Consider the following 26,090-nt stretch of genomic DNA (forward strand, 5'->3'; position numbering starts at 1 on the left):
GGCAATGGGGCTTTGTGTTGAACGCTGAAATTATTTCATTATAGTCCAACGATTCAGTCAGTTCCCTGTCAAAGGACAGCAGGGACAAAGAGTTCAGTCTGTTGCCATCGCTGATACTCTGGTACCGGTTTTTATCTGACCCACAGTGGGAAAAAGAGTCTTTCAAGAGTACAGCTGCTGACGGGGAAAGGCCTGAATTAGCAGCCACATACATGTCGTTACTGCTTGGCACTTGAGGGGAAACTGTTTATCTTGATCTACATTAAAGGCAGCTTAGCAATCAGAAAGTAGGCATCTGTTCCGCTGCAATGCGCGGCCTGTACACCTAGTGAACGAGGAGGGGCTGCTCACAGCCTGACATTAGGGAAACACTGCCATTTTTCTTTTAAAATTAATTTCAATAGTATGATAAATAATAAATAATACTAACATTTTTTTTTTATTTGCAGCTAACTCATACATTTTCTTATGATTATGCTAGGCCGGGTGTGCCGGCTTGAGATTCAGATGGCACAGGCACATCCGGGCACACCCGTGGCTATGCGGTTGGTGGATTCACGTAACAAAATGTAAACCATGTACAAATATTTATGCACTTTGTATCGTGAGGAAATATAACCTTTAACTGTTTGTCATTCATTCCTATCCATTGTTGAAGCAAGGGTACCTGCTTAAAGAACAATTTACAGCCTGGGTCTTGTTTTCATAGTTTTTGCAAATTTGCATGTATTTTATGATATGATTTTATCCACTGGCTTAATTATGGAGATTTTGGACGCGGGACCACTGCTAGACACAGCTGTCCAACTGTGTCTTATGGGACATTGAAAGACGAGTCTTAGACCCATCCTTTTAAATAAAAGCCGGTGTCTCAGTCAGACTGTCCATGACTGTCCATTATCTATGACTTCTCTATGGTGCTGGCCGGCTAGTTTATGGATGGTTATTACTACCTATGGTAGGCTGCTACATCCTGGTCCTGCAGGTTGAACCAGGAAGTAGATCAGCGATTTGGTTGACCATTGATAATATTGGACATTTCAGGTAATAACTTTTAACTTTCAATTTAATTTTGACTTCATGATATATACGTTTTAAATAAGTGGTTGAACTGAACTTGTTTAAACATGTCTGATGCTTGTGAGCCAATGCCCCTTAAGAAATGCCATGTCCCATAAAGATGTGACTATAGCCGTGGTCCCATGTCCAAAATCCTCAAAATAGCACGGGTAAGTAAAATGATATGTATGATGGGAAAAACTACAAAAATAAGACCCAGGTAGTAGTGACTACCAGCATCTGACTGTACAATTTAGCTTAATGACAATAAGATGAGCAAAAAGAAAAAAATATATAATAATATTTTTTCTGAAGAAAAAAAAAGTTTTCGCTTCTATTCACATACAATAAATATGAGTTAAGTTTCTTAAATTTTTCAGCTTGTCAGGAAAATGAAAATATGTATGTAGGGGCTCTAAACATTTCTCTGAACTCTCTGAATCATCTGTAAATAGTTGATGGTGCTGAGTCTTCGCCACAGTAAAGTTTAGCTTAGTTGTGACCCTCTCCGGGAGTGGTATGCTATAGATTTATTAGCCTGGTCTGACCTAGGATTACTGTGGAAGGCCAGTCAGCACTACTGGGCTGTAAATCAGGCCTTCCTCAGCAGGAACAGGACCAGAGAGCTGACTGTGTTAAAGGTCAAAGGTCAATGGGAAGGAAGCTCAACATCAGGCCTCCGCTATCACTACGATTATCTTTATCTACTCCAGAGGTTTCTGTTCTTTCATTAGTTAGACACTTACTACCTGGTTTCGACTGCTTGGGAAAATTCATTGTTAGAAGATGTGGTAATTATTTGCTGAGTATCGTACAAATTATGATATGCTGGATGATCACCTGTTTCTCATTACAATGAATTTTGCTGTGTGGTACATATTATACACGTCAGATGTGGCCTCTGTGTATCAGATTTGAGAGAACAATATTAGCGATGTGATCGTGAGGGATGTCCGAAATAGTCCATGAACGTTTTTACCCTCCAAAGATCTCTCTCCCATGATTGTTTAACTGCGGGGGCCCCAAGCCTTTAAAGCGGTTTGTTGGCAGAAACAACACGGTCAGCCGAACTGCTAAAAGTATGTTCGGGCTACGAACCGAAGTAAAAGCTGCTTACTTTGCCTGTTTCCTTTTGACTACAGTGATTCAGTGCTCTTATTTCAGAATATCTGTGGAAAGTACCTGCTATTATAAATAAGTAGGGTTTCTGCTGTTTGTTGACTTGTTGCAGTTGAAAGTCATGCAGGAGGAGCCATGTCGATGACCACACAGGAGGCTGAAGCTGCATAATGACGAATGAAGCGTTAAAAGATGAAAGACAAGAAAGAAAGAAAGAAAGAAAGAAAGAAAGAAAGAAAGAAAGAAAGAAAGAAAGAAAGAAAGAAAGAAAGAAAGAAAGAAAGAAAGGAACACTGGTCACACAGTCTTGATGTGTATGTGAGATTGGTTGCCTTCGTGTCTGTATAAGCAGAATGTAAGGGATTTAGTTTCACCTCCTCGCTCTTTCTTCCTGTCCATCCCAATGCCACCCATTTGATTCAGTCAAGATCAGGTGTGTTCCTCACTGTTCATAATCAACATGGCCTCTTTGGATTCATGGCTGAGGAAGAATAATGATAATCTGAACCTATCCACTTGCACACAAATCTGTATGTAGTACACTACTGCATATGTGGGAAACAGCACTGAAATAAGCTTTGGGAGTCAGTCACAGATAAGACATTACATGTACACCACATGTTAAAAGTTCCCCTTGATGATGTAAAACCTCTTAAGGCTGTTTTGTTAAGAGTGTAAAGGACAGTAACAAGAGGCCATCCATAGGAAAAATAAAGTAAAATCTGAAATTGTGAGGCTACAGGCCTTGGAGGGTTTGAGGGGGTGGTCTGCTGTGGGTGTGTATTGGTGTGCTGTTCTGTGTGTGTGTGTGTGTGTGTGTGTGTGTGTGTGTGTGTGTGGCTGCATATTCCAGACAGCAGGGAGAAGGAGAAGGGGTCTGTTCACTAACAGTGATTGGAAGCAGATGCTGGCGAGAGCCAAGACAGAGAAGAAATTTTTTCGGAAAGTTCTCAGGCCTCAGCCTTCCCTTTCTGGGCTTTGGCCTGGACAGCCAATCAGTGCGCAGCACCCTCTGGTCTGAGAGGTGACTGAGGCTTTCTTATTGGCCGCGCATTCAAACGTGGGCGTTTGGAGCAGATGTCCTGGGAAAGTTGCTGAATCCCAGTCGACTCACAGTAAAAGAGAACTGAAAACATTTGCTTGTACAACTGGACAGTGACCAAAACCTGTTTTAATCCAGCTGCTCTCCCCCATCCCCCCATCTCTTTGTCTCTCTACCGCTCTCTGCTTGTACATACAGAAGAGCATATGCGCGAACCTGCTTCTGAGTCCTACAACAGCACATATGGACCTATAAATATCAAATGCAACATCCTCGAACTGTTAAGTCGTAGAGTTGCCTCACAAAAAGAAAGCCTGGAAATACTGCAACTTTTGGTAAGAAGAGAAAGACTTATCATTCTCCAGTCTTCGTTCACATGGTCTGGAGAAGACATTTGAAATGAATGCAGCTGAGGGTCCCTGCACCATGCTACCCCTTGCCATCGCTCTAGCCAGCCCTCCACACCTCTTAACCTCTCATGTCTTCTATGCCGCTTTTCATCCTCTAACCTTTGCTCTCCATACGTTTGTACTTTTATTCCACTTCTCCTCATCGCTACTACCCCTCCCCCATCATGAACCACCCTCACCCCTTACTCCCTGTGACCACTGCCCTGATCCAGTCACACACCACCTCACATGCAGTTTCACCCTCACACAAAGCCCCATCTCACCATTTTATTGTGCCAGTCCATTGCCTATTCACAGCAGCACCACAACCCAAATCAATCATCTTTCCTAATGGAAAGTCCACATTAGCATGAGAGGACACCCCATTTCCGTCCCAGAATGCCAGGTCGACCGGTACATGGGTTATGTTCAATGCAGATTCAGCGGCCGGCAGGCGCTCTCGTTTCAGGTGGGATAGCAAGGTGACGCCATTAGGTCCAGGGGTGGCCCTGGAAGTCAATGGTGTATTAACTGGGGATGTGACAACAGCAATAAAAATGCAAATTGCCATCCAAAGCTGGTGATGGCTTGGGTCAGCCCCTCACAATACTGAATAAAACAGTCGCCGCACCAACCAAGACATGTGGGTCAGCACATCTCAGTCTCAATGATATGATGAATGAGAAGAGAAACAGAAAAGGTAAGATTGAGCAGCGGGCAAACCTTCAGGATGCAGGGGGTGTCAGTAAGACGCATTCTTCATCACAGTGACATTTTATCAATTTGCTCTGTGTTAAGTAGTCACTATATGAGTTCAGCTGGTTATGATTTAAGTACATTTGCAAGTTAATGTATGGCCTTAAGAAAAACGGAATTATACTTGTTTGCCAACAAATGTAGAAGCCGTGAATACTAAAAAGACAGTTAGCAAGGAGCTCTGGCAACTTCCCTGATCAGTATAAGGCAGCTTAACCCCAACAAGTTTGCATCCTCGATCTCTTTATTTCTCTCTTCCTCTGACTCTGCAGGATCCATGAGAAGGGTCAGGTTTGAGAAGACACTGTAAATGCAACTGCATTTATGTTACTCCCTGGACACCACTATTGCCTGGAGTCCATATTGACCCAACCAGGCTCAGCTATAAAGAACAATAAGACCAGAATAGATCCCAAGTCGATTGTCTCTCTCTAACAGTTGGACCATCAGGGACTTGAGGGACGTATTGGTCATATTTCACATCTTGTCTGCGTAATGGAACCAGTGAGTGTGACTCTTGTGCGTCATAAGTATTCTCCATCTGTGAGGAGGGGGATCATTTCAAGTGAAGAGCAGGGATGTAGTGACAGTAAAAACTAAAATGAATATACCCATATTAAGCAAAATCAAAATCATGCACCTCTTTGAGAGAATAGGAGTATTTCATAATGTAAAATGACAAGATCATTTACATAAATGATCAGATGATGCAGTTAAATGAAAATAATATATCACACAAAAATGTAAATACATAAAAAACGTTCTTTTTTCTGTTTGCATGTGTTGTTGTTTTTTTTTTGTAGTTGTTGCGGTTGTGGCCTAATGTGAGACATTTACTGCGGTTTCCACACTTTTTTGTTCACTACCGAAGCAAGCAAGACTTCAGACCATTCACTGATGGATGCTCTGTTGTGATTAAAGTCCAGCTGAAATGACATTCTTTTTTTTCTTTTTTTAGCTGAAATAGCATTCAGAGTATCTGGTTTCTGTATTGTGATGTATTTCCAAGTGAAATGGGATAGATGGGTTAAATATTATGTTGGGAGGAATTTGATTTGAACCTTGAAACGTGTGTGTTGCTAGCTAGCTAACTAATGAATCTAAGCTCCATGCTGCTAAAAGTTGAAGACTGATTGATTGGTGGGTGCCATGATATTATTGGTTGAAATATGTTTGTTCAAGCCTACAGAGGCACAAGTCCTATTTTATTTTACAGGAAGAAAACATGATTAGATTGTGATATTAAAATACAAAGAAATTTATTATTTTGTTTTTTTTGGCATATATTTTTAAATAGGGTGGCACAGTGGTTAACACAGTTGTCTCACAGTAAGAAGGTCCTGGGTTCGAGCCCCGGGGTAGTCCAATCTTGATGGGTTGCCCTGGGTTGTCCTCTGTGTGGAGTTTGCATGTTCTCCTTGTGTCTGCGTGAGTTTCCTCTGGGGGTGCCGGTTTCCTCCCACAATCCAAAGACATGTAGGTCAGGTGAATTGGCCTTACTAAATAGTCCCTAGATATGAATGTGTGTGTGTGTGGGGGTTCTGTGATGGCCTGTTGGCCTGTCCAGTGTGTCTCCCCACCCACCGACTGCTGGGATAGGCTCCAGCATCCCCGCGGCCCTGAGAGCAGGATAAGTGGTTCGGATAATGGATGGATGGATATTGTTAAATAGGTGCAAAATATGACTGGGGATGTGATATAAAAGGGTTAAAAAAGTATTTTTTTTCATTTCATCTTGGCTTTAAGTTAACATCTTTTAGTTTTGTAGTATGTTTCAAAAAACAAATTTACAAAGTGCTTCACCGTAAAGCACAACAAAAAGGTAGAAATAGGTTTATGCCAGGACACAGCAACAGTAGACACTGATTGGATCAGCCGGTGTTCCTCACTGAGGACATTCAGAAGAGAGACGGGCCCTGACCGCAAAGCCTTGACCTCTCCAAGACTTAAAAGTAGATTTAGGGATGACATGAAAGCCCATGCTCAGAGGTCTGAGGGGGCACACTGGCCCCTAAGTGGTTAAGATATCAGAAAAAAAAATCAACGCGGGGGACAAAACTACCCATGCTTTAAAACTAATCTTTACGCAGATCTAAAAATGGTGAACAGATTTGAGATAGTGGTGTTTGGTGATTTCTTCAGCTGGCAACATCTCCATCTAATTCTAGTTAAATGTCCACCGTTGCATGCTATAAAAATCCACTTAATGTTGGAAAAAAGTAAAGAAAGCATTTTTTTTTTAATGAAACAGACTTGCCAGGTGAATCCACGTGACAGTTGATTGTTTCTGTTTAATTCACTCCATTCATGAAAGGCAGTCAAGAAGTAGAGATGTTGATGAAAGGACACTTTAAAGTAAGGGTTTGTATGACTTGGAACAATTGAGGCAAGTATTGGAGGAAAAGAGGTACAAGTCAATATTGGATAAGTGCTCCTAATGTCTTGCACCATGAGTTTACATCGGCCTCAATGCCACGCCACTTCATCCAACAATCTCCTCCGCACTGTCTTAGCTATGTTAAGACTACATGCAGAAGACAGATGTAGCTTGGTAAAACCACTTAGATAAATATTTAGGCTTGAAGTCTGACAAATGAGTCTCTCTCTGGTGTCAGAGGTGCTGTGAGCTGCAGATGAGAGGCGGCTCTGCAAAATGCAGAAATCCTCTGACATCTTTCTGCGACTGCCAGGAGTGACATTTCTCATTTTCCATAAGGTTTTTCTCTTTTCTTAATCTCACTCTCCCTCTTTCAGTTTCCAAACATGGCTTAAAGAGAGTGGAAACCTTTTTTGAATGAGACCAACAAAAAAAGAGAACCTTGGGTGAAATGGGTGAGCCAGCTTTGTGTCTGGGTTTGGATGTGAAATAAGCAGGTATGAGTGGTATCATAATGGTTTTGGATTTTGTTCCAGGTTTGTTGGAACTCATAGCGTCGGGCAGGTTTTTTTTTTCTTTTTTCTTTTTTTTTATACACGTTGGACGGCAATCATGTCTGGCCTGGATCATAGAGCTAGTATGAGGGGATCGAGGGAGGTGGAATGGGAGAAGAACCACCTGTGTAACCTCGGCCTACTCTCTGCCAAAAGCACCATTACTAACTCCAGTGGCAGAATGCAGGCTTGATTTTCACTCAAAACTGCTATACAGAGTAAGAGGTCGGCTCACGCGTGTGCATGCTTGCTTGCTTGCACATTTTTGTGTGTATAGGGCAGTGTTTATGTATGTGCAGGTGTGCAAATTAAATTCGTATGTATTCTATTAATGGAGCATTTCAAGGTGAAGCAGAATTGGTGTTCACATCCTATTTATTCTTGACTGCAGTAGCTGATTGTTCTTGATGGGGTTTGATTTTGTAAATACAAAATTAACTCGTACGTGAATACGATTTCATTTGATAAATGATTACTTCTCAATTCCTATTTTCTGTAACTATAAATCTCTAGAACATTCCATATCAGACTAGCTTCGTCTAGTCAGAAAGGCACAAACTGAGTAAGCCTCTTGGATGAGAGGCGAAATGTCTTCATGGATATATACCAAGTCCAGTTGCACTTGATTCAACTCCTTTGGATAACCATGACCTGGAAGAATGAGAACATTCACAGACATTCCATATCAATGCTGTTTTTATTGTCTATCTGGACTTGTAAGTAAATTACTGATCTATAGCATTGGTTTGCATTGGCCTTATGTTTTGGCCTTTTGAGCAGACTGCTGCTGCAATGGGGCCTAACAGCTGTGCTGTGTGGGGCAGCAGGCCATGCTCCTGTATGTTTCCTATCTACAGTGGAATTTATATGAGCCTATACAAGCACATGAATGAGGCCCAGTGTGCTTGTTGTGCTTAGACGTCATCCCAACACTGCACAAGGGACATGTTCATTTAAAAATGAACACTGCAACAATTCCCAGCATGCATTTCAAAAGGGGGACGGTCGTCATCCTTGAGCAGTAGAAGCAAGGTAAGCCAACTTGAACAAGGGTCTGGGGAGGTGTAGGCTTTTTCATTAATCACCATGAACTAGGGATGAACATAGCACCAGGCAACCAATACATCAATCAACAAACATCAGTCGATGCCTTGATCAGCTGATTGGTAGTTCCATCAAGGCTATTTTGATGTAGAAGCTCGCCCTCATAGTTTAAAAAGGGAAGCTTGAGCTCTGAAAAGACCACTACATCTAGATGAAGGGTGTGTGAACATTCTTTGGCTTCCCATAGAAAAATAACTTGATGTTGTACTGCACATTCTCCATGTCTTTTGTGTCGTGTTGTAGTGCTTATCATGGACTAATATAGATGAGTTAACATCATAACTCTGATGATAATGATGATGGCCACGTACTGCAGGGACAAAGCTGTGTACACTACTGACTCATCATCTAATGATGGGAAAGACTCTGGAAGAACAGAAGAATAATTTGCAGTACAAGAATATGTTAATCAATGCTATTCAGTTATTAATAAACACTGACACAACAGACGGCAACACTTATGAAATCTTTGTTCACATATATTTTATGACATAACATTTTGAAGTACAATAAGTACATTTTTAGAAATAGAAGCTACAGTTTATAAAACTTTCCAGCAGAAATCATTGATGGGCCAGCATCAGCCTTTTTTCTCTAGCAGACAGGTCTATTTTCTGTATATAAAAAAAAGAAAACAAAGAAAAAAACAAACAAAACAAAAAAAAAACCGCTACATTTTGTTGCCCTGCGCTACCTTTTCAGTTTCCCATGAAAGCACCAGCTGTCTGCATCTGTCTTTTATAAAATATAAATTATTGAAAAATATTCAAATGTTTGTGAACTAAATACATTAGAAATGATCTCAATAACAAAAATACAGAGACACTATAAAATATACAAAAAAACAACATCCAAAAAAAAAAAAGTTTTCCTACTGTGTCCATTCTGAGAAATGCATATGTCACAAAGTATTGGTATGTATATATTTGTCCAAGTAAGGTTCACTAGTAAGACCTGTGCAATTAACTGTTTACTGTAATCTATTACATTTATCAACAGGATTTTATCTTAACAATTACGCAGAATTCACTTTCAAATTTCTTATCAATACAGGCTATAGATGGTCCACTTTCAGCACACTGAGCCCACAGTATTAACATTCTGACCTTAGGACAACAGGAAGTGGCTTCCCGGCAGGATCAGCAACGACAAACCATGAAGAATATGTTTGAATACATATGAAGTCTGCTCTACTGTAAAACATTGTCTGACATTTGAAAATAAACACCTGAATGTTACAAAAAAAACACAAACAAACAATCAAACAAACAGCGTTTTTGAGTTCAACATGTGAATGCATCCAACAGCTGGTTCAGACAGAATGGGTCGTTGAGCTGTTGAAGTGTCTTCAGTTCCCTGTGTAGGAGGACTAGGATGGGTGTGTAGGAGGACCAGGATGGTTGCCTGCTTGTTAGTACTATGGTAGATGACCAAGCTTATTGCCCATTAAAAAAAATATATAAAAACGTGTACATTATCTATTTTCTACAGATGAGAAACAGACAAGCAATGCATTCTCATCCGCCCTAAAGCTGCATGAGTCCCATCCATCAAACCCATGATGAAAATCAACACTTTTTGAAAACCACTGTGAGAGAATCTGGTCTGTCTTCCAACGTTGTGGACGGCACTCAAAGCAACCGTGGCTGACGACCTCACAGGATTTTTTGGTTATTTTTCCTGCTTTGTCTCTTGCTTATTTGTTTAGTTTGGATTTCAATAAAGCATTATGAAATACAATCTGTATAAATAGACATTTGGAAAGCTATTCTCATTTTTATGGGTAACATTCAGCCACTGTAAACAATAACATTTGTATTTTATGAAGATATTTCTTGACTTTGGCTTTTCCCATAAGACCAGTGTACAGCCACTGTTCCCACTGATAACTTAGGAGGAAAATGTTGTCATTTTGCTCAAATTGAAACCAGTGGGGTTAAAAAAAAATTGAATCATACAAAAGATTCTGTTACCCATTACTCAGTGAGACGAGTACTATCTTTGTATAAGAATAAGAAATGCACATATTTAAGAAGTAAATACAGATATCGACCACAAGTCCTGTATACCTTACCATTTGTGATAATGCTGCTGCTGAATGTTGCAAAAATCACCGATCGCAGTGGCACATAAGCCCTCCACATACAAGCCACATAATGCAAACCTTCAAGTGCTGAGAAATCCAATAGAACTACAGCTGCATGCTTTCTATTTTCCTCTGCCAGTAACCGTTCACCTTCAGTATCCATGTCATACTTGTTTTTTTTTAATATAACCCATCTTATACAGCTTTCCATCCACCTTCAGCTTATCTTTATTCCTTCCCCATTCCTCTAAACTGTACCTCTTTAGCTTCCAACAAATAAATGCCCTGCATGACAAAATGACAAAAAAAACCTCTAAAAACATTCTTAGGCATTCATAAAGTCATTTCCCTCAACTACTCTACTGCGTTCCTCTTTGAAGTGATTAATGGATAACAAAACACTCCAATGAAGTGTGTTCGAAACCAATGCTAAAAGTGTCTAGAAATGATCTATGCAATAAATTGTGCTCACTGGTCTGTATATCAGGCAACTCATGGTCAAACACTCAAAATGTTAACTATAGAGATTGTCAATAGTTTGCTTTTACTTTCTGGTAAGCACTCTATACACAAAAGCCAACATTATAGTAACAAGACATTTTCTCCAACGAGATGGCAGCGCTATGCTAAGGTGAAACATGTCGGTTTCAAAAGCAACGGTTACTTTCAGTTGTCTGTCTTTCAGACATTCTCGGTATGAGCAAGTGGCAGGCACTTAAACCCTAATATATGGAAATTGCCTATAGTGTTGTCTGATAAAGAAATCAGCACATTTCAGTTACTGGTCTCTGAACAGAGGGGAGAAAGAAAAACCGAAAAGCATCTTGACATTTAGTTTCACCGTAATACCTTCATTGACAAAAAAAAACAGTTGAACTTTCCAATGTATGCTTGATATGCTTTCACTGGGAGTTCTTAACAAAAATAATACTGCTGCAAGCGTATGAACATATGCTTCTCAAACAATCGATTAAAAAAAAAAAAAGACATTTTTTGGTCCAAGCTGTGAACTCTGCCTTTGTCTATGGTGTGCAGCGAGGCAGAGAAACAGTGAGCATGTAAATGTGACATTATTTTCTCCTTGGTTCCATTTTTAATCATGGCAACAGTTTTCATAGCAGGAACTTTCCACCCATGCTCTGTTCACCCAACTAGGAATCGTTCTTTTGCGCTCTCTTCCTCCCGTCTTCCTCCTCTCTTACACTCTTTTCCCCCATGCTCATGGATTCTTACGCTACTTGGGCAGCATGGAACCTCTACTTTACCAGATCGCGTTCCAGCTCCCTTAAGCTGTAAAGTAATACCTGTACATAACACACACAATACTGTCTCCATCACTCTCTCCCTCGCTTTCTCTCTCTCTCCCACACACACACACTCACTCCACACACACACACACACACACACACACACACACACACACACACACACACACACACACACACACACACACACACACACACACACACACACACACACACACACACACACACACACCTCCAATGCAACAGAGAACAGAGTATGAATTTGCACTTATGGCATGTGCTTCCTTTTAAAACGCTGTCTGATGGATGAGAGCTTGAAAATTACAAAGACCACAGTAAGTGGTTAGAAACATTTTGGTCACCAAAAAAAAAAAAAAAACGGTTACCCATTCTACCAGACAGTTAAGACCACTTTATGAGCCCCCAGTCCCCACAACTCCTTCACTCTCCACTTCCTTTCTCTCAGCTCTCCGTTTTCACTCATCTGTATCAGGCTTAACGTCCAGCATGGTGTGCAGCTCCTCGGGGGTGTACCCCAGCAGGCTTTTTAAGTCACAGACAAAGCGGTAGACGTAGCGTTTCCCTGACGTCTTATGAATGATGTTCTTGTCATAGTAGTAGCGCAGGCCACGGCTCAGCTTCTCATAGTTCATCTTGGGCTTGTTTTTCCTTTTTCCCCACCTTCGAGCAACCTGTTATGACATATAAGAAGAGGCTATGGTCACACTGTACTATTCACTCTAGAATAAAAACAACAGATGTGCAACAAATTAAAAGCTTAATTTCCACACCAGACTTTAGGTTGTAAGCTCTTGTAAGCCCCTCACTGAAGAATCCATGACATCTGAGATCATTTAACATCAGCATCTCCTAAATTTTGTTTATGAACTTGATATATAGAACTTTGAGATGAGATTTACAAAATGTTTAACAAACACGGAGTTAAGCCCCATAAAATGTTGCAAGTGGCCAAAAATGTGTGTAAATATTTTGAAGAGGTAGAGAGACATCAAGCTCATCTGACTAACCAATTAAGACCTCACATCACATGGACCCATGGCCAGTGTGCGTTTGACCTCTCACCTCATCTGGGTCAGAAAGCTTGAACTCCCAACCGTCGCCTGTCCAGCTGATGAAGGACTGGCAGGACTTGTCAGTCAGGAGCTCCAAAAGGAACTGCCAGAGCTGGATGGGGCCGCTGCCTGTGAAACAGATGGAAAAATACAATTTAACAATGGGCTTCATTGTTTTGTTCAATGATGCTTTGATATGACACATTATTATCGACATGTGTTAGCAGACAATGGTTTTTTGTGAGATTGCACCTTTGACCATTGAGTAAAGGATTGTTCTGTCAAACCCTTGGGCCACCCTGATACCCTTCAAAAGTGGTTGGGTAATTCGTAAAAATTTTGACTGCACAACTAAGCTTACAGAGAAAGGTTTAAGAAAATGACAGGGTCAAGAAATAAAATGAAGGCGAAACTACTCTGGTCAAGTTATTGAATGGGTATAATACTCTACTTCCATGCATCTTAGAAAGTTAACACTGCCAAGCACTTCCAAAGCTAAGGGCAAAACGGCCAATCCAAGAGCTTGAAAAGTGATTGATATACAATCCCTTTCTTCTCAGGGAGAACAAAAGGAGGTGCATGTCAAATATGCTTACATCTAATGTAGCACAAGGATAATGGGACCGGATACATTTTATAGCAGTGAGACGAGACCATGTGATGTACATTTCAGGTCAACAAGAGAAATGCATTACATGAGTGTATATTATTTTACAAGGTCCAAAACCTTTGGACTTTCATCTTAGATATTCGGAGTTCAAAAGAGAGACAAAGTAATCCTTCTAATCTGGGTCAGACTGAAGGAAAGCAGTGGAACTAAATGTCCTCCCCAAAACAAGAGTCCCATTCATCAACATACTTCTTTGTCTGCCATTCTCTCTGTGCAACATGCAATGGTTATAGAGGATATCTATGTGCCTGTACGAGATCCATACTGATGAAATCACTGGCTGAAAATAAGATGGGTTGCCTTCGGACTTTGAGAAACAGACCTCGGAGTCTTGTGTGTTCAACAATATCCTAAATCAGTCCAGTCGAAGCTAACCCTCCAAAACAAGTCAAACTTTACCTTCCAAACTGTATGTGCCGTGGTATGTAACTATCATTAGCTTATTAGAAATTGCATTTACTTCAAGTGAGAGAAAGTAGCTGCTTAGTACAATATTGTGGAGCGTATTTAACTAAAAACAAAGAGCACAGATTCATCGACTGTGCTGCTTGTTGGTAAACTAAGCAAGTAAGTGCACTACCATTCAACTAATTTTAAGTTATTGCATAACAATAAATGTTTATTACATATGGTAGAAAAGGAGCACAGCCACCACCAGAAAAAAGGCGGTTTACTCTCTGCACTACTTCGCTGGTTCTTAACACTTTGATCTTGTGGCTTTCAGTAAGCACAGACCTACCCAGTCTTTAGGCTTGCATGCTGAAGTCACACCTGCCTGTACAGCATGCTGCCTTAGCAAAACCGGAGCTAGCAAAAGTCTCATCTCTGATTTACCTATAAATGCAAGATGTAACCTTGCACAACCCAAATATGACATTTTAGGAAAACAGATAGGTTGGCTGTACATTTAAAAGGGAGAAAGTCATTTCTGAGACCTCTGTACTCTTTCAAAAGCACAGAACAAAGTAAAGGAGAAGGCATATGTCAAACAGCCACACCAATGATTTACAAGAGGCTGTGCAACACTGGGTCCTCTTCATATTGAAAGTTTTGACTTGCATTCCAAAAAGTCTGCTACTGTAACAGTAGGCCCACATAAGGGAAATACAGTACCCATTTATCAGCCCCCCGAGCTCTCACACCAGGATGTAGGCGACCCCTCCCCAAGAAGTTTCCAAAAATATGTTGAGAGCCCCCATACACAATGGGCCTCATTGAAAAGGCATACAGTGTAGCAGAAGAGTGGGGCACTCACATTTGTGGCACTGTTAGAGCCTTGACCTGAGCATGTGCAGGGTGCTACAGTGAATGAGAGGGGTGGCAAAAAGTGCATCTCCTTACAGTATATTTGTGTATGTCCACGAGAGATCAACAGAGAACAGAGAGAGAGAGAGAGAGAGAGAGAGAGAGAGAGAGAGAGAGAGAGAGAGAGAGAGAGAGAGAGAGAGAGAGAGAGAGAGAGAGAGAGAGAGAGAGAGAGAGAGAGAGAGATAGAGAGAGAGAGAGAGACGGATGGATGGCGAGAACACTGAGAAAGCAAAAAGACAGTGACAGGTAAAGATGAACTGAGATACGGGATACATGGTCATACAAATGGAGATATGCTCTGTAGCTAGCGGTTGTTAGTCACAACACAGCACACTAGACAGAGGTGTGGATGGTTAAGAGACACCTCAGAAATGACAGTGAAGAGCTTCACTTATCTCTCAGTAACCTTATCAGGCTCCTGTCTTCATTTCAAGTGTCTGCCTTTCAGCCTATGACTATGACAGGAAACCAAGTGGAGCAGGCTGCAAAGCTGTCATAACTTTGGGATGTTACAAAAAGCTGTTTTTCTATTTTGAGGTTGGGTTTTCTCATCATTTCTCTCTCTCTCTCTCTCTCTGTCAATCTTTGCCTGTCAATCTTTCTCTCTCTTTCAGTCTATCGCTTGCTGTCTATCTCTGCCCAAGTCTTTCTTTGTCTGACACGCTTACACACTCGCACAACAAAAAGAGAAACTACTGTGACACACTGAACAAAAATGCAACCATCATTGAGGGGGCTAATGGTTCATTGAGGGGGCTAATGGCTCTGGTGCAAACCATTTACAATAACAGCTAAAGCCGCTGGAAAATTGGGGTCTTTTAGTCTACTTTTTCTTTCTTCCACTTTTCTATTGTGCAATAGCTTCAAGAAAACACATTATTGGGCATTAAGTCTGAGAAATACATCAGGCTTTCACAACTTAAGCCCTCATTCTTTCTGGAGACTTCTGTCACATCATGACAACTGGTGCTTGCATTTCTGATTCAAGCTCTGCCTTGTTTCTGATCACTTTCATGTTGGAACTTATGTGTATTTGTACTAGGGCTGCACTGACACAATACTGACATGAGATACCAGGACATTACCAGGCTAACATGGAGTAGCAGTATCGGAGAGGTTACCCAAGACTAAAATCCATCACCAACAATGTCATAAATAAATCCACAATAGCTTGATTTACTGCATTTTTTTGGCCCATGGAAGCTTGTATTTTTTAAAGGGAAGGAAAAAAAAAACTGATTCTATCTCAATTATTTTGCACGTTGACCCCAAACTAATGGTTGAAGTCGGCACTGCTCAGCAAAAGTAATATATGGGATCAGTTCTCAGTATCAGCCCATACTTAAAGATTAGTACTCAGAACCGGTATTGGCAGTGAAAAAGTGATATTGGTGCTTCCCTTGTTTGTACTACTAAATATACTGGAGATTTGCTAAGGAAGTGGTGGGAAACGTTAAGGCCATAAATATCCTTGCACGCACGCACGCACGCACGCACGCACGCACGCACGCACGCACGCACGCACGCACACACACACACACACACACACACACACACACACACACACACACACACACACACACACACACACACACACACACCTTATCCTTGATTGCTTTGTTGGAAATCAAAACTGCATTAAAAAGGAAAACTGCATGCAGCAAGAAGCATTTTGAATGGATGAAGGTCTGACATAAACCTTTGTTCACACAAGTCCTGGTTAATGGCAGACAATATAAACTTAAAACCATATAAATTACTTTCATATGATATTCATTCATTACTTCCTATCAACATCCTTGTTGATCAATGCTAACGTATGATGTATGCTATGTATGGATATGAGGCCACAGCAAAGACTTCACAAATGAATGACCAATTGTTCAATAGGCATCTTTTGAACTGAAAACTGTACAGATGAACAATTAACTTGTGTATGCCAACTTTGGGTCACAGTGTGTTGACATCTGAGGTATGCATACTTTGCGAACGGGAGAAATTTATTTGGAATTTCCCTTTTACCATTTTAACAGTCTTGCAACCTTGTGACTGCAATTTAACAAAGGGGTGGGGGTTGGAGGGGTTAAAATGCTTATATTTGAAGAGGCAATAAAATAATGTGATTTTGTTTTTCCTCAGGGAAGGCATTTATGTTATTAATGTCCACCAGCTAGCACTTGTCCTCCACTTGGCTACAAACAATGAATGCTCCATTCAGCAGTGAATGAAGTTGAAAATGAATTTCCTTAACCAACCTATGACTTGATAGGTATTTCAAGATAATGTGAAATGATATTCAAAGTGTACCTTGCTCCTGTAATGTGACGTATTTCCAAGAAAGACAGGATATTAGGGCTGGACTCTGGGTGTAAAAAAAAAAAAGGTAGGGAGGGAAGTGATTTGATCCTTCACGATTGAATGGATTGTGCAATTTTGCTCAATGCAAGTTTTATATGATGCTGGAAGGGGGAGAGAAAACATTTAATTGTATTATTGGTCAGGATGTTGCTCTCACACACGCTTTGACTTGGTGACAACCAAACTTGTCTATTTTAGCAAGAAGTTAAGGGGATTAGATTTTGATGTAAAAGAAGTTAAAACTTGAATTTTTGTTTGGGGTTTTTTTGGTGCAAGTTGTTGAATAAGTGCATCACATGACTAGGAAATGAGTTAAGGTAAAAAAGTCAATTTTGATTTCACATTGTCTTTAATTCAAGAGGGAAAGTGAGCAATATTTAAAATTAGAAGAATGACCACTCAAAGACCATATCACACAATATAAATGCATTACAAATAGCACAATTTAGATTGGTGTGCTATGTGGCTACACAGATTAATATGTTTGTAATGTTATTCCTTGAGGGTGAGTGTCAATATATCTTGAACCAAATAGCAAGTAGAAAACATTCAAATTCAAATTTCTCCCCATTTAAAACCACCATTTGAAAGGAAACATCTTGACACTACAATCATTTTTGCACTAATTTTGCTTGGCTTATAGATGTATATACTTCTTGTTAAACATAGGGAAGATAAACAAATGTGCTTTTCAGGATGTACCAAAACGGAGGCCTAGTGAGATGAAGAGATAATGTTAATGTGAGGTTATATGCAGGCCCTATGTCCTATGTTGTAGCAGCGTTGCTAAGACAACCTGGAAAATATAGGTTGAGATGTGGGCTGCAGATAACAAGGGGGTAGATGAGAAATGAAGATGGAACAAAAATGCAAAGAAAAGAACCAACGTACAAAATCTAGTTTGCTTCCTGTACTGAACACAAGCCGAGCACATAGGTACATGACTTTTGTTTTTGTGCCAGCTCTAGAAGCAGTGCACCCCTACAAATGTGGCTTTTGAACAGCATCAAAAAAGGTGTGCCATGGCCACATTTTTCACAACTTTTTCTCAAACTGGTGATAAGAACAAAATCCCATGTGAGATTATTTCACAGGAACATGAAATACAGACAATTAGATGAGTTTGTTAGCAAAGACATTTTCTAATAGGCAATTCCATCTTAAGCTGGTTTCAAAGCAGTGCTGAGTGATAAGTGTTGTTTTGAGTTCAGCTCGATTTTCCATTCAATTTTGGAAATAAAGGTTGATTATGATTTTTTTTCCCCCTCCCATTTATTTTGACTATGACTATGCATCAATTGGAAAGCCCTTTGGGACTACATTGTGATTCTGGGCTATAAAAATGGGCTATAAAAATAAACTTGACTTGACTAGAACTGCAAACACTGCGCCAACTGTTTAATTTAAAAGGACATTTAAAAGCTCAAAATACCATGAAAATACCATAAATTTTAGCCAATAATTATAAACTTGATGAATGTAAACAAAACTTCAAACATCAAAAAGAATGAACAGATTAAGGTTTGGGCAGCAGTCGGTACCTACTATTGCCAAGAGCTCACTCATGCCGATTTGAGAATGGCAAAATAAAATCTTAAAACCCAGTATTTGGCTTTCATTGGTGGGGTGACTAGTTTGTTTCCATTTGGATTACAGATTGTACCTTTAACAACAATACCGACGCTGCCACATCTCTTCCTCTTTGACTCTGCTCCTCTCTCTCCTCTCCCTACTTACGTCATCTCTTTCTCTCATCTCTCCCTCAGCCGACAGGTCCGCTACCTCCTGCAGATTCTCCATTTACCAAAACTAAGATATGAAACAGTCACATATTACAGACATGGACCCGTGAAGTAAAAACTGGAACATGCCGGTGTGTACAATGGAATGTAGTTTGTGTTGCTATTGCAGTGCCGAACTGTATTGAATATCTCCCTTTTGAAACTAAAACTTCCAGCGTGCTAGACACCGCATCGTGTATTGCAGCACTCCACAGACAACAGTATGCACTGTGCGTAATTTTCATCATTTGCATCAAGTTCAGAAAAAAAAAAACACAAACCCAGTTTCAGTGTCACTAATAACTGAACTTGATCAGTTAGTTTTTTTAAATATCGAAAATAAACCAACATTTTGATTAATCACTCTGGACTATTTAAGATACATTTAAATTTGTTTTTGACCAATTTATCGAATATATATTTTTTCTGTTTAGTTATTTAGGTATAGGTCATAGGATGTGCCTGTAAATTTCCATCTACAGACAGCTTTTTGGGGAAAATGTTAATTAATGATTGGTAAGTTTTAATCATGCTAATTTAGCATATCTACCATCCAAGACTATGGATTTCTGCCCATTCCATATTAAATCATAATCAGAGTCAAAACTCCCCCAATCTTTGTTCTTGGACCTTCAAATCAAAAGAATAGATACCTCAAGAGTCAACATTTGTTTGTTACGAAAGTCTGCCGGACAACCAACCTGTGTATCCTGCAAGTGCAGCAGCAGGAATGACGGGTTTGTCCTTGCTGAGGTCCGAGCGCTCCCTAACGTAGTCTTTGAAGGTGCCCTTGGGTTTGTGCCCATGCAGGGCAGTAGAGTACTCCTCGGATTCAAAGCTGTCATATGAGGGTACCCGCTGCAGGCTGTTGAATGAGGACTGGCTGCTCCATGACTGGGTCAGTCGGTCACAGCTCTCAAAACTCTCAATGCTCTCAAAGGAGTCCTGGCCACCAAGCTTACCTGGATGGGATGGTGGAACAGACAAAGGGGGAAAAGGTCAGATGGAAAGGAGAAAGGGTTAAATGGAAGGACATAAGTAGAGGTATAAAGTAGTGGTTACGATAACTGCTACTGCATGCTGTAATTTTAAAAAGTTAAAGCAAAAGAACTTTTTAACACCTGATCCAATTAGAGATCTGTGCAGAGAAACATGTTTATCACTCAGAATGGAGCAGTGATTTCTCATTGTAAAAATATATCACAATCAAACATTATTCCTAGTTTGTAAATGTGCTTAATGCACCTATGTATAGTTCATGTCAACTGTTTGAAGTTGTCCATACCCTCCAACAGTGTTATAGTTACACATATCAGTCTCAAGTGTTGTACAAAGTGCATCTCAGACAGGCTGTCTAGACAACATTGGTTTGTACAGGTATGTTGGTAGGCCCCACAAAGACAGGTAAGTAACATCTGCTAGCAATACAGGAAAATAACCTGCGCATTTGCCTACTACTTGACATTTAATTCTGTAATTTTGTAGCAAAGCTTTTGAAATACAGCTAATATTGATAAGAAATGCAGTCCTTTAGCATGATATCGAGTTTGTTAAATCAATGCAATATGTGATTTTTGTGCTGAAGTTGGGTAAACAAGTAGTGATTACCACAGCAAGACATATGAACTATGCAGTTAGCTAGCTAACTAGCTGCTTTGTGTGTTGCATCAGCTTTTCACAAAACAGACATGGGCATGTGGACTTGAATAGCTTGTACCTTTATAATGCAACATTTCTCAATGACTAAAATAACCTAATCCATCTTACAAATTGATTAATTTTTCAACACAAAAGATATTCAAAAGGAAAAATTAAATTGTGGCTAACTTAGCCAAAAAATACTAAATCCTTAATTTAACAAATACATTAAGAGGAATATATACAATTCAAAAAATAAACGATACATTACTTGATTTATGTATTTTTTCCATGCAAATGTAAATGTATTTATATAAAAATATATTTTGTTTTATGTTGCACTTTGATAATTGATAAAGTACCACTCATCGCCTCCCCTAACCCTTTGTGGTTTCTCAGAAAACACTTGGTGAATTCCAATTGGGGCTGTCTAGTAAACGGACTATGTACTCCCTTTAAACTCTTTCCCACAACGTCATGTTCACGTCATTTGGTATTAGGGGATTGTCACAGTGACAGTCAGTTTGTCAACACAGGCCAATCAATACTTGAATGACTGTAGCTCCAGTAATGCGGCAAAATAGTGTGTGAATGTTTATGTGAGTGCCATAATGGATTTTGTGAATATATGCAGAAATAGCATGTATATTTCCAAATGTTGGGTATCCATAAATGATACACAAAAACATTTTTGTTATCAGATATTCTTGATTTATTCACTGGGCTAAGTATGGAACTAGTGCTTCTGTGTGAAGCTACTTTCAGCTGCTTATAATACAATTTTGGTTTTGTTTTGTTCTCCACCCCACATGTTCTGTTAACATAAATTAGGAAACATTACTGTGAACTCCTTTTAGCCCATTTCAAGGGGGAGGGATATAGATCAACAATGATCAAATGTTTCATATTGCATATATGGAAAGAACAATAAAATACCACATACACAAGAATAGCTCAATAAAACTGATCAAAAAAGAAAAATAAAGTGACATCCTTAACCATTCAAATATGTAGACATATGCATACTACTTTGTTCACTGTTTTTTTTAATAAATTAATATTTACATATGGAAATCTCAATTAGGCAAGAGATGATCAACACAACTGTTTAGAAAAAATATATATAAAAATCCCGATATAAAGATAATTATTCCAGACAATATTTGTCTCCAGTGACCCTGAATTTGATTAAGTGAGTGTATATAATGGATGTATAGATAACAATATTTCTCATAAGTGTGAATCCTGCCATAGTAAGACCTCATTTTAAGTGGAATGTACATTAACATTAGTGCGTTTAACTCTGATATAAATATAATATATACCTATACCTATAATATAAAAGACTGTAAATTATAATTGGACTTGAACTTTGTAATGGTCTTGTCTTGGTCTCGACTGAGATGGTTTTGAGTACAAGCCTGCCCAGTGACAAAGAAGCAATGTGTATGACTGTAATTTCCATTACACAGTTTGTTTCATTTGTATAACTGCTATTTGTTTTTGGCTTCAAATGGAAGACGTTCACACAAATTGCCTTGCTATTTTCAGACTCTGGAAAGATAAGGAGTCTTTCAATTGAGACTTATTAACAAATGACAGATAAAACTGCAATTTGATTGATAGTGAAATCTTCAATTGCTGAAATTGAAGCCACATGTGGGTTTGAGCAGTGCCACATAAACTTTCCCACGTTAGGGGAGAATAACACGATGCCAAGAGGCCTGGAATGGATGATGCACAAGGATTGGACCTTGGACCTTGCAAAGAAATGCTCATGACATTGGTAGGAGGTCTATGTAGTTTAACAACATGATATCCACTGTTCATTTGCGCAGCTGGGGGATTCTGAGAAGAAAATCCTTGCTTTATGGTTAGAAATGTAAACATTACCCCTAATTCTATGGTAAACTATCAGCGGTAGAGCAAACAATCCTGTGCGTTTTGCAAAGCAAACAAGAGTTTCATGAGAAAGGCCCGCACTGGTTGAGTAGAGCTGACACCTCTATGTCCTTACCAAGAACCTCAAGGTTCAGTGCAGAAAGATGGGGCTGTGTGACAAAGAAGAAAAAAAAAGGACTTTTTTTTTAAGAAGGTTACACCACATCAGCTGTTTTACATAGAAGCTAGGAGGGCAAAGTGCGAGAGGAGAAGACTGTGGCTTTGTTCGCATTTCACTCTGACAAAAACAAGTGAATTTTCTTTTCTTTCCCTAACCAACTCTACAGAATGTGAAGCGGACATTTTGAACCGCAACCCAACCATAAGCCCTGCTTTTCTTCTCTTCTTCTCGCAAAATTATGTGGCATGACAGGATTTTTAGTAGCATCAGCAAAATCTCACTCACTCACAGACACATTCATACATGGGGGCAAACACAAAAACATGCCGATGGCAGTCCACATACACATGGATTTTTCGCAACGACTCAATTCAAACAATCAAATTACTGCTAAGGATCATAAGAGAAATATTGTCTGTGAATGTTCTCATTCATCCAGGTCATGGTTATCCAAAGGAGTTGAATCAAGTGCAACTGGACTTGGTATATACACTACCGTTCAAAAGTTTGGGATCACCCAAACAATTTTGTGTTTTCCATGAAAAGTCACACTTATTCACCACCATATGTTGTGAAATGAATAGAAAATAGAGTCAAGATATTGACAAGGTTAGAAATAATGATTTGTATTTGAAATAAGATTTTTTTTACATCAAACTTTGCTTTCGTCAAAGAATCCTCCATTTGCAGCAATTACAGCATTGCAGACCTTTGGCATTCTAGCTGTTAATTTGTTGAGGTAATCTGGAGAAATTGCACCCCACGCTTCCAGAAGCAGCTCCCACAAGTTGGATTGGTTGGATGGGCACTTCTTTGAGCAGATTGAGTTTCTGGAGCATCACATTTGTGGGGTCAATTAAACGCTCAAAATGGCCAGAAAAAGAGAACTTTCATCTGAAACTCGACAGTCTATTCTTGTTCTTAGAAATGAAGGCTATTCCATGCGAGAAATTGCGAAGAAATTGAAGATTTCCTACACCGGTGTGTACTACTCCCTTCAGAGGACAGCACAAACAGGCTCTAACCAGAGTAGAAAAAGAAGTGGGAGGCCGCGTTGCACAACTGAGCAAGAAGATAAGTACATTAGAGTCTCTAGTTTGAGAAACAGACGCCTCACAGGTCCCCAACTGGCATCTTCATTAAATAGTACCTGTTAGAGCCTGTTTGTGCTGTCCTCTGAAGGGAGTAGTACACACCGGTGTAGGAAATCTTCAATTTCTTCGCAATTTCTCGCATGGAATAGCCTTCATTTCTAAGAACAAGAATAGACTGTCGAGTTTCAGATGAAAGTTCTCTTTTTCTGGCCATTTTGAGCGTTTAATTGACCCCACAAATGTGATGCTCCAGAAACTCAATCTGCTCAAAGAAGTGCCCATCCAACCAATCCAACTTGTGGGAGCTGCTTCTGGAAGCGTGGGGTGCAATTTCTCCAGATTACCTCAACAAATTAACAGCTAGAATGCCAAAGGTCTGCAATGCTGTAATTGCTGCAAATGGAGGATTCTTTGACGAAAGCAAAGTTTGATGTAAAAAAAATCTTATTTCAAATACAAATCATTATTTCTAACCTTGTCAATGTCTTGACTCTATTTTCTATTCATTTCACAACATATGGTGGTGAATAAGTGTGACTTTTCATGGAAAACACAAAATTGTTTGGGTGATCCCAAACTTTTGAACGGTAGTGTATCCGTGAAGACGTTTCGCCTCTCATCCAAGAGGCTTCCTCAGTTCGTGCCTTTCTGACTAGACCAAGCTAGTCTGACTGGCTGGTGATGAGACTCAGAATTTATCCTCTTTGGAGTCATTGTCAGAGCTATAGAGTCGTTGTCAGAGCTATAGATGTCCATGGCCATCGCCATCTATAGCTCTGACAACAACTCCAAAGAGGATAAATTCTGAGTCTCATCACCAGCCAGTCAGACTAGCTTGGTCTAGTCAGAAAGGCACGAACTGAGGAAGCCTCTTGGATGAGAGGCGAAACATCTTCATGGATATATACCAAGTCCAGTTGCACTTGATTCAACTCCTTTGGATAAGAGAAATATAGTACTCTCCACCTGAGAGTGCTACTACATGCGATTGTTCCTCTGACCTCTGCTCATCCTGTACATTTTGACTGATGTCCACTCAAATCTTCTCTCAAAAAGAACTTAATAATTAAGATTGTGTGACCCCTCACCTCTGCTGATGCGTCCCACACACATGTTGTCAGGGGACACCACCTCCTGCTTAACAGAGAAGTAGTCCCCTTGCAGAGGATTTAGGGGTGCGTCCCGTAGAATAACGTTAGGGTATTCATTCTCATACTTGAGCGACAGCAGGTCCTCTGAGCTGATTGGGTGAAGTGTCTGATAAGACTCTGTGATGAAGCCAGGCTCTGAGTATTCAGATGGGGGCACACACTGGGCATGCTCAATGCCATAGCCTAGAAAAACAGGGGGTAAGGAGCACAGAAAATGGGGGGCAAAATAAAAATTAATAAAAGAAAAAAGAGCTTGAATAGTGTGATGATGACAGGAATGTAATGCCTTTGATGCAATATGCTTTTATGTCATAACATTAAAGTGATACTGACATCAAAATCTGAAAATTCCTATTGATAGGCTATGTTCCGAGTTGGAATGTGACCACGGAGAAATTCAGTGGCCAAAAGAGAGCGTCTGCAGCCACTCGAAAGAGATTTGTGATTGACTGTAGATGGTGTCCAATGACAAATTGTGCCGGTGGATACATAGACACCAGTCAATTTGCATATAGGGTGTGTCTGTACTACGTATGAGAGCTGTGGGATAACTGGATCCATGTCAAATGTCACCGTGTTACCGCTCATGTTTAAAACCCTAAAATAAAAACGTTATAACCACGTACCTGTGTGTTATTGCTGTTTGTAACAGATTTTGAGTTATGAAGTCAAAATACTCACCGAACTGTGATATTAATCGACGTTTATCGGTCAGTTATCATGTCGGCAGACATGAGCGGTAGTGCAATGACGTTTGACATGGATCCAGAAAGACAGTAGCCAATAGCTTTGAATTCATAAAACCACGCCTATTTTCGGTTATGATTCAAACTCCCAATGTTAAAAAATGTGTTCAGAAAGGGCATGGCAGTCTCTCTTTAAGATCAAATAAATGCAACCTAAATGAGCCTATAGGAATAATTGATTACATGCATAACATGGCCATGTGCATTCGATTAACTCTGTACATTCTGGTTACATTTTTTTATCTTAAAAAAAGGCACATATGTAATAAAGAAAATCTTAAAAATCAATCAATTTTGATACCTATATAGAGCCAATATACACTACACATGATCTATGAAGAATATTCATTACACATGCATAGGAAATCATGTTTTTCAAGCTGTGCAGAGGAGCCATGTCAAAAAAAAAAAATGCCGTCAAATGAAATTTATAAGGTTTTAGGTCCAACTTGTATAGA

The 26,090-nt window shown here is 39.8% G+C and overlaps 1 protein-coding gene across 3 annotated transcripts in view; it reads right to left on the bottom strand.

Annotated features, from left to right (window-relative positions):
* Positions 1–8,868: 8,868 nt before the first annotated feature.
* The window catches only part of ets1 (v-ets avian erythroblastosis virus E26 oncogene homolog 1), a 54,848-nt gene continuing 37,626 nt past the window's right edge, over positions 8,869–26,090 (bottom strand). For all 3 annotated transcript variants that reach the window (XM_056283350.1, XM_056283349.1, XM_056283347.1), the window contains 4 exons: positions 24,824–25,069; positions 19,643–19,903; positions 12,835–12,953; positions 8,869–12,443 (listed from right to left, as the gene is read on the bottom strand). In XM_056283350.1, the coding sequence (XP_056139325.1) occupies positions 12,228–12,443; positions 12,835–12,953; positions 19,643–19,903; positions 24,824–25,069 (842 nt within the window). In that variant the 3' untranslated portion in view covers positions 8,869–12,227. The remainder of the gene's footprint in view (positions 12,444–12,834; positions 12,954–19,642; positions 19,904–24,823; positions 25,070–26,090) is intronic.

Source organism: Lampris incognitus, chromosome 7 (assembly GCF_029633865.1).
Source record: "Lampris incognitus isolate fLamInc1 chromosome 7, fLamInc1.hap2, whole genome shotgun sequence".
In the NCBI taxonomy this organism is placed as follows: domain Eukaryota; kingdom Metazoa; phylum Chordata; class Actinopteri; order Lampriformes; family Lampridae; genus Lampris; species Lampris incognitus.